Source organism: Epinephelus moara, chromosome 1 (assembly GCF_006386435.1).
Source record: "Epinephelus moara isolate mb chromosome 1, YSFRI_EMoa_1.0, whole genome shotgun sequence".
Classification (NCBI taxonomy): Eukaryota; Metazoa; Chordata; class Actinopteri; order Perciformes; family Serranidae; genus Epinephelus; species Epinephelus moara.
The window spans coordinates 49,383,128-49,391,644 of NC_065506.1; the positions used below are offsets into that span (position 1 = coordinate 49,383,128).

General features: G+C 37.9%; 2 protein-coding genes across 2 annotated transcripts in view; one reads left to right on the forward strand and one right to left on the reverse strand.

Annotated features, from left to right (window-relative positions):
• Positions 1-3,207, forward strand: part of LOC126396339 (NLR family CARD domain-containing protein 3-like) — a 13,157-nt gene extending 9,950 nt beyond the window's left edge. Inside the window, 3 exon segments of the mRNA XM_050054359.1 lie at positions 364-537; positions 880-926; positions 2,660-3,207. Of these exon segments, the coding sequence (XP_049910316.1) occupies positions 364-537; positions 880-926; positions 2,660-3,207 (769 nt within the window).
• A 1,353-nt stretch (positions 3,208-4,560) lies between these two features.
• The window catches only part of LOC126388957 (annexin A2-like), a 17,762-nt gene continuing 13,805 nt past the window's right edge, over positions 4,561-8,517 (reverse strand). The window contains exons 11-13 of the mRNA XM_050042400.1: positions 8,188-8,246; positions 7,373-7,495; positions 4,561-4,794 (exon numbers count right to left, since the gene is read on the reverse strand). Coding sequence (XP_049898357.1) covers positions 4,735-4,794; positions 7,373-7,495; positions 8,188-8,246 — 242 coding nt within the window. The 3' untranslated portion in view covers positions 4,561-4,734. The remainder of the gene's footprint in view (positions 4,795-7,372; positions 7,496-8,187; positions 8,247-8,517) is intronic.

Below are 8,517 nucleotides of genomic sequence, written 5' to 3' on the forward strand. Positions count from 1 at the left end.
TATTTTGTTCTGAAAATGTGGGCGTGCAGCCTCGTTCTGTGGACGATAAACCAGGTGCAGACTTCCATCTGTGTCACCGCTGATGAGGAAATACAGCGAGTGCTGGACGGAGCAGTGAGTGACAACAACCCCGCCCACATTTAAGAGGACTGTCTGAACAGACCGAGGGTCTAGGTACCATGTCTGAAGGCTTACTGCTGGTTCCAAAGGGACTGGACTGAAAGGGTTTGGTGGAGATGGGGCTTACAGTCTTGTTACAGCGGTGAGCATCTAATGCAAAGTTTTGAACAGCTGACTAATGTGAACGTCTAACAGGGAATAAGTGTCATGTGTGTGTGTGTGTGTGTGTGTGTGTGTGTTCAGTCTGTCAGGCTGTCTGATCTCAGAGGAAGGCTGTGTTTCTCTGGCCTCAGCTCTGAGCTTTAACCCCTCCCATCTGAGAGAGCTGGACCTGAGCTACAATCATCCAGGAGACTCAGGACTGAAGCTGCTGTCCGATGGGCTGCAGGATCCACGCTGGAGACTGGACACTCTCAGGTTATGGACAGACAACATTATTTTATTTAGGAACTATAATGGAGTCCAAATTGACATGGAATTTGAACACGGATGCTTTTTATAAGAATTGTTTGCAGCGTCTGTATCTCTTGGGTAGACTGAGACAGTTTAAACTGGACAGAAGTATATTGGTCTTCTGTCGCTCGTTTGTAGAGAGCGTTTTTTCTGTTCTGTTGCCTGGTATTTTTCATTGTCCATAAACAATAATAACAAACAGCATAAAATAGTCAGCAGCTCTCACACTGTGTCTCTGTAACTGAGGAGCTGTGTTTTATTGGGGATTTAAGTGACGGTGTATGATGACTTTGTTTCTCCCTGCAGGATGGACCATGGTGGAGCGCACAGACTGAGACCTGGTGTGAGGAAGTGTGAGTGTCTTTTAAGTTTTAACCAGTTCAGAATTACATGCCATTATGTTCCAAACACACACAAAGAAAAAAACAACTACAAAATGAAATTCTATTTTCAATGCACTCATGAATTTTTAGCAATAGAAAAACATATTCGGATTCTTATGTGTTATTTTTTCCGTAAAAAATGATAAATTTTTCATGAATATTTAACTCATATCATGAATAAAGTGATGCTTTAAAACACATTAAATACATAAATTGTATGTGTGAAAGCTCCTGAGTTAAATATTATATATACATAATCAGTATGATGCATTATAGGTATCATTACAAACTCAAATCTGAACAGTATTCAATGTCCGCCGACCTTTAAAACCAGCAACCACTGACATGGACAGATTTAAAGAAATGACTCCTGTGGTTGTATGACTCCGCCCACCAGTCCACCCTGTGGTTGTATGACTCCACCCACCAATCCACCCTGTGGTTGTATGTCTCCGCCCACCAGTCCACCCTGTGGGTGTATGACTCCGCCCACCAGTCCACCCTGTGGTTGTATTACTCCGCCCACCAGTCCACCCTGTGGTTGTATGACTCCGCCCACCAGNGAGTCACCAATTCAGTATCTGACCAAATGTCTCTCCTTCTGTTCCTGAGATATGACGTTAAAACATGATGATGTCACAGTCAAGCTGACCTTTGACCTTTTGACCTTCATTATTTTATCCTGTTAGACATTTGTGTCAAGTTTGGTCAGAATTAGTGAATGAATTCTGGAGTTATGGACAAAAACATGTTTTGTGAGGTCACACTGACCTTTGTTCACAAAAAACTCTAATCAGTTCATTCTTCAGTCCAGGTGGACGTTTGTGCCAAATTTAAATAAATCCCCTTAAGGTGTTTTTGAGATATCATGTTTACAAGAATGAGATGGATGCAAGATCACAGTGACCTTTGACCACCAAAAACTAATCAGCTCATTGTTGAGTCCAAGTCGGTGTTTGTGCTGAATTTGAAGAAAGTCCCCTGAGGCGTTCACAAGGATGGGATGTACAGACATACAGACGATCAGCCAAATACATAATGGCTCTGGCCACAGCTGTCATTAGCATGGAGCCATAAAAATCCTGAGTAGAAGCTGTAAATCTTTCACGTGATCTTTTGACACATGTACGTAGTGTAACATCTTTCTCATGTTTGATGGATAGAAGCTGTTGTGTTCAAAAAGACATCTGTTTTCTTCTTTGGATGTGTTTTAGTAAATCAGCGTTAAGTCATAAACATCCATCCACTTTCTGGGTCTGGGTCACAGGGGATGTAGGATAAATATGGCGTTACAAACCTTCCTCACTCCAGCAACGCTTTCCAGCTCCTCCCAGAGGATCCCTGAGGTGTTCCCAGGCCCAGTAAGATACTGTATATAATCCCTTCAGCGTGGTCTGGGTCTGCTCCGGGGCCTCCTACCACTTAGACATGCCTGGAGAAGCTGTGCTGCAGTGACAGATGATGTTCCAGTTTTATTAGTGACACTTTATTCAGTACAGGTGCTGATCCATTCAGGTCTGCACTAGCTGTCGTCCTGTGGGTCCGTGTGAGGACAGAATCACCTCCATGTTGACTCTAACATTAATTATAAATGTTTTTATAAACACTATTCACAGCTGAATATGAAGTGTCACTTTAAAGTTGTAAATAAACCCAGAGGTGATAACCTGCAGCTGTGCCGTGTCTCTCTGTCTGTCCATCAGATGGATGTAAACTGGAGCTGGACACAAACACAGTGAACAGATTCCTCAGACTGGTGGACGACAGCACGACGGTGAGACATGTAAGAGAGGATCAGTCGTATCCTGATCACCCACACAGATTTGACTTTTGTCCCCAGCTGCTGTGTAGGACTGGTCTGACTGGTCGCTGTTACTGGGAGGTGGAGAGCAGAGGGTACGTTTATGTATCAGTGAGTTACAGAGGAATCAGGCGAAGTGGGGACGGTGAGGACTGTGTGTTTGGATGGAACGATCAGTCGTGGAGTCTGAGCTGCACCAGGGGTCGTTACTCTGTCCTGCACAAGAAGAAACTAACAAACGTCTCTTCCTCCTCTTCCTCTTCCTCCTCTGCCTCAAGGAGAATAGCAGTGTATGTGGACTGTCCTGCTGGCACTCTGTCCTTCTACAGAGTCGTCTCTGACTTACTGGTCCACCTCCACACCTTCAACAGCACCTTCACAGGACCTCTTTATCCTGGCTTTACAGTCTGGCCTGGTTCCTCAGTGTCTCTGTGTCCTCTGCAGATCTGACAGTCTCTCCTGTGGACAGAGACTCTGCTGCTCAAGTCAAAGTTCACTCTGCTCACCGTCACACACTCTGACCTTTGAAGCAGGTATCTGATTTCATCTCTTGGATTTTCAACATTTTAATGAGCGATGTCCTGATCATGGTTTTTTTTTTGTGATCGAGATCTGAGTCATTGATTATTGAGTACCTGTCAACACTGAGTCCCGATCTGATACGAGATAACACGAGATAACAAGGACTTTACAGTTATAAAAATGAATCCACTGTACATACATGACAGCTGAACATCTCTGTAATGCATTACAAAACAATCCCACCATGCAACATGTTCTACTGCCTGTGAAAATGATCCAATTAATCATATGTCCACATGTATTTTGTATCTTCACTGTATTTAGATCTTTTAGTTCTGAAAAAATGCCTTTCAAAGAACAATTAGACCAAAGTTAAATCAAACACTGAAGAAATCTCTGCAGGGTATTAAATCATCAGATCAAATTATCAGCGAACAAATAGGCCTAATATGTTTCCTTTGTTTATTCATTCAGTCCTGAGGCTGCTTCAGTCGAATATTGTGTGCAGACCTGAAACAGTATAAAGAGTATATATCTGTCAGCTCTGAGTCAAAGCTCAGATTATTCAGAGACAGTTTAGGAACCCCAGCCTGCAGAAATATTTAAATACACCATTTTAACAACAGGCTGTGTTCCTTTTTCCCTCGCCAACATTTAGTGTAACTTTGATGCCTCAGGTCCTCTAGTTTAATATGATCCCCGTGTCTTCACTAAGACTGAGCTGATACAGCAGGTTGTGAGACCTTTTTTTTTACACAATCCTGAAGAGTTCACTATTTTTTTGAATGTTTTTTTTAGACGTCATTGATAAAATCTATATTTTTTATCTTGAAGGCAAACATCGCTTCATTTGAACATTTTCAGAATTTTTATGATCCTTAAGAAAACAAAATAAAATCGTATTCATCGTAATCACCATTAATGGACTCATGGTTTCAGATGGACTTGTTGAAACTGTTAGGGGCTTTAATTTATGATTTTTCCATGTTTCGGTTGTAAAAATAATAATTTCTAAAGTAACCTCAGCGGTCAGAGAAATGCAGTGAAGTAAAAAAGTATAATATTACCATCTGAATCTCAGTGAAGTAAAAGTAGAAAATAAAAGCCTGAGTACCTCAGATTGTTCTGAAGCAAAGTAACTGAGTATGTGTACTTGAATACTGTCTGTAAACCTGTAGTAAATACTGACACAGTGAGAAAATCCTGTATGAACACAGCAGAGACAACAGTCTTTATTTCCTCTGCTGGTCGCTTCATCAAACACACACACACACACACACACACAGCTGAGAAGGTTTTATTTCAGACACTGAAGCTGCTCAGAAAGATGGAGGTGATCTGTTTAACATGGACATAAAAACAAAAAGGCTCTAATACTGTAAGAAGATCTGCAGTCAACTGACATTTCAAACCCAGCAGCCTTCTGGGAAACTGAGTCCAGACGGAGTCGAGGGCTCAGTCGTCTCCTCCGCACAGACTGAGCAGAGCCTTCTGGTAGTCTCCTTTAGTGTGCTCCTGAAACACACACAGACATTATTATTATTATTATTATTATTATTATTAATAATATTATTAATAACATTTTATTTATCAATTAATTAATTTATTATTATACAAAGAACTCTTTGTTATGTGGTGGTGGAACAAGTATTCACATCAGTCACTGAAGTAAAACCAAGTAAGTTTCCTGCATTCAAAACTTTAGTAAAGTTACAGTACAAGAACTACCAGCAAAATGTACTTGTTATATAAAAAAAAATCATGATAACAAAACTAAAATGATAAAAACACAAAAACTTTCTGTGAGTTTTGTTGATTAAATGTCTTGAAGTACAAATTGATAATATTGATTTCTCTCATCGTCTCCTCCTGAACAAGATAAATAAACTTCCTTTTACCTGTTATTAAATGTGACTTATGAAGAGTCTCAGGGTGTCGGACAGATTGTAACGTTCTTTGAGGCAAATCTGTGACTTTATAAATAAAAATGACTTGACTCAACTTATTTTTACTTCACTGTTTATTCTCATTTATAATATTCTCTTTTTAAAGAATATTTTAGCTCTGGGGAACTGAAACAGATGATTATAAATAAAATGAGAATTTTGTTTTTGTATTTATTTCATTATTGTTTTTCAGGTCAGTCTTAGTGAACGCAGAAGCAGATTTATATCTGCTTGACTGTCAGATACGTATTCCAAAAAAAAAAAAAAAAAAAGAAAGAAATTAAATAGAATAAAATTAAATTAAATTAAAAATAACATAAATAAAACATATAAAAGAACAAAATAAAATAAAACAAAAAATAGAATAAATAAAAAATAACAAAGAATAAAATAAAATGAAAAATGAAATCAAATAAAATAAATAAAAAATAAAATAAAAATGAGACTGTAATCCATTGAGATTTCCCACAGTGTCTGTGTAACTGAGACACGTTCATTTTCTTTTTAGTGAACATTTACAAACCTGTGTGAATATTTTCTGCCATAAAGTCAGATTTCCGTGTGTCTTCATAGATTCTGGTCTGACATTAAAAACTGGCGCTCCAACATTTGATGACTCTCACATTCTTTATTAAAGGATCATATCTGTTTCTGACATGATCAAAATAATCTTACTTATGGATAAACATCATATTCATTTTAGCAAGCAGAGGAATAATCAGCTCTTTAACTGGTTTATAAATGACTTTAAGTTGTTTTTATCATCACTGAAAAAAAGCAGCAGGACTGAGAGAAAAATAATGAATTATGATCCTCATTTTGGATCTCCATGTTTTTGCTCCATTTTGTTACATTTTGTTTGCCTGGTATTTTAATTCATTAACTTAATTTCACAATTCTTATTTATTAATATATAAATCTCCCCCTCGTCGATTTTAGAATCAGAAACACTTTATTGATATTGAGCAATAAATAGAAATAAAAATGTGCGTTAAAATAAAAATAGATTGTGCATTATGCTACAGTGCTTAACACTAGTACTTCAGATATTGAAATATTAAAAATAAAATAAAATATAAATCTCACTGTGCTGAGGCTGTAAGTGTGAAATGTAATTACAATATAAACATCAATGGGATAAAACAAAGAATAGAATAAGAGTAAACATAATAAATATGTACAGTTATGTGCATGATAAAGTCATATACTGAAAAGAAAATGCACAGTTGAATAACTGCACAGAATATTTATAATTCATAATTTTAATATAGAAATAATTACTATTTTTTACTTATTTATATTTTTTATTTTTCTTCGTCCTCATCGAGGTTGAGTACTATATTGTTGTGTATTTTTACAGCAGGAGCCTCGTCTCGTGTTGTTTGTTTTTATTTATTCTACAAATGTTCCATTTAAATAAAAAAAAAAAAATAAAAAAAAGTGTCATCATAGTTCCGGGTCACCAGTTGTAATAAAAAAAAGTGTCATCATAGTTCCGGGTCACCAGTTGTATCCTGGGGGGCTTTAATTAATGACACACAGAGGACGCCTGAGTGACGTAGCTTCAGACTCCCGGCAGATGGTCGACAGCCGCAGGTGAGACCAGGTGAGAGCAGGTGAGACCAGGTGAGCCCAGGTGAGACCAGGTGAGACGCTGTTTGGTTTAAAGTCATTTATTCTGATTCAGATTAACAGAGACGGGACGACTGATCGTTAAGTGTGTCTGTCGGGTTAAATCAGATGTTAGTTCCGTTAAATGTGTCGCAGAGTTTCCGTCAGGTGTGTTTGTTTCCTGTGTGTGTGCAGGTGGAGAGTCTGACTGCTGCTCTTCAACGGTGTTGAACCAGGAGAGGACTGTTGTGGAAATAAGTTTAATGTAATCTAATTTAATTTACTTTATTTTATGAATCAGTTTTAAAGGTCCAGTGGAGAATTTAGGCAGATTTATCAGCAGAAACAGGATGAAACATAATCATTATGTTTTCTTTAGTGTAGAACAGTGATACTCAACTTAGGGCCCGTGGGCCAAATCTGGCCCCTAGAATGTTTTCTACTTCACAGGAAAAATAAAGTGATTCACACTGGGATGTTTTTGAACTTTAAACACACACACACACACACACACACACACACGGTCAGGTACTCACAGCGATGGTCTGGTACAGTGATCTTTTGTGCTGCCTCTTGAACTCTGTTCTGATCTTCATCAGGTCGACTTCACAGCGAGAGACCATGATCCTCGTCACCACCTTCTCCTTCGCTCCTTTACTCTGCAGACAGACACACAAAACAATATGGAGGACAGACGGACGTCAGAGCAGACTGACAGACGGAGGACAGTGGGTATTATAACAGAAATCAAAAGACAAAACATTTTACTTTTTAAAGTGTAGAAATACTGTTTTCCAACTGAGAGTCAGCGTTTAAATGTTAATAAAGTAAAACTCCTCACTATGCAAAATAACTGATGTTATTGTATTATAAATACTGATGCATTAATGTGTTCATCACTTTAATGTTGCCACTGGTGGAGGTGGAGCTCATTTTAATGACTTCAGATGCTGCTGGGTGGTTCATGACTTTCCTCTCAGGGATCAATAAAGTGTTATTGATTCAATAATATAATTATTTGTTCATGATATTTTAAGAGAAGATAATTGATTGTCTGAGGGCAAATTAGCTGCTGCAGCACCACAGAGGGCAGAAACATGTACAGGTAGATAGTATATATCAGAAAAGTATAAAAAATAAAACCGTATAAAATAATAAAAAGAAGAAAATAAAACAAGATCAACAGAAATAAAAGCAGAAGCTACAGAAAAACAATTACACTTTCCAACTCATCTCAAACTAGTAACTGAAGTCATCAAATAAATGTAGTGCAGAATGAAAAAAATGATCATATTATTATTAATATATAAAGTGATCGCAGCACCTGTGTGAATAAACTGTCAAACTTTACCTTCATGGCTTCACTGAGTCTGTTGGCGAAGTACAGCTGCCTGTTTTCAAAGCACTCCACTGTGAAGAGAGGACAGACGGACATTTAGGAAACCATATGGCATCACCACCTGTGATGACATCATTACCTGTGATGACATCACTACCTGTGATGACATCATCTTAAAGGACAGCTCCACTGTTTTTTGATTTTTGGATCAGCTCATGTACAGACTCAACCCAACACTGAGTGTGTTTACATGCACAGTTTAATTCCCTTTTCATTCAGAATGAAAGTTCATTCCTATTAACAGTGATCTTGTAAACACCTAATTCAGAATGAAAATGGCCA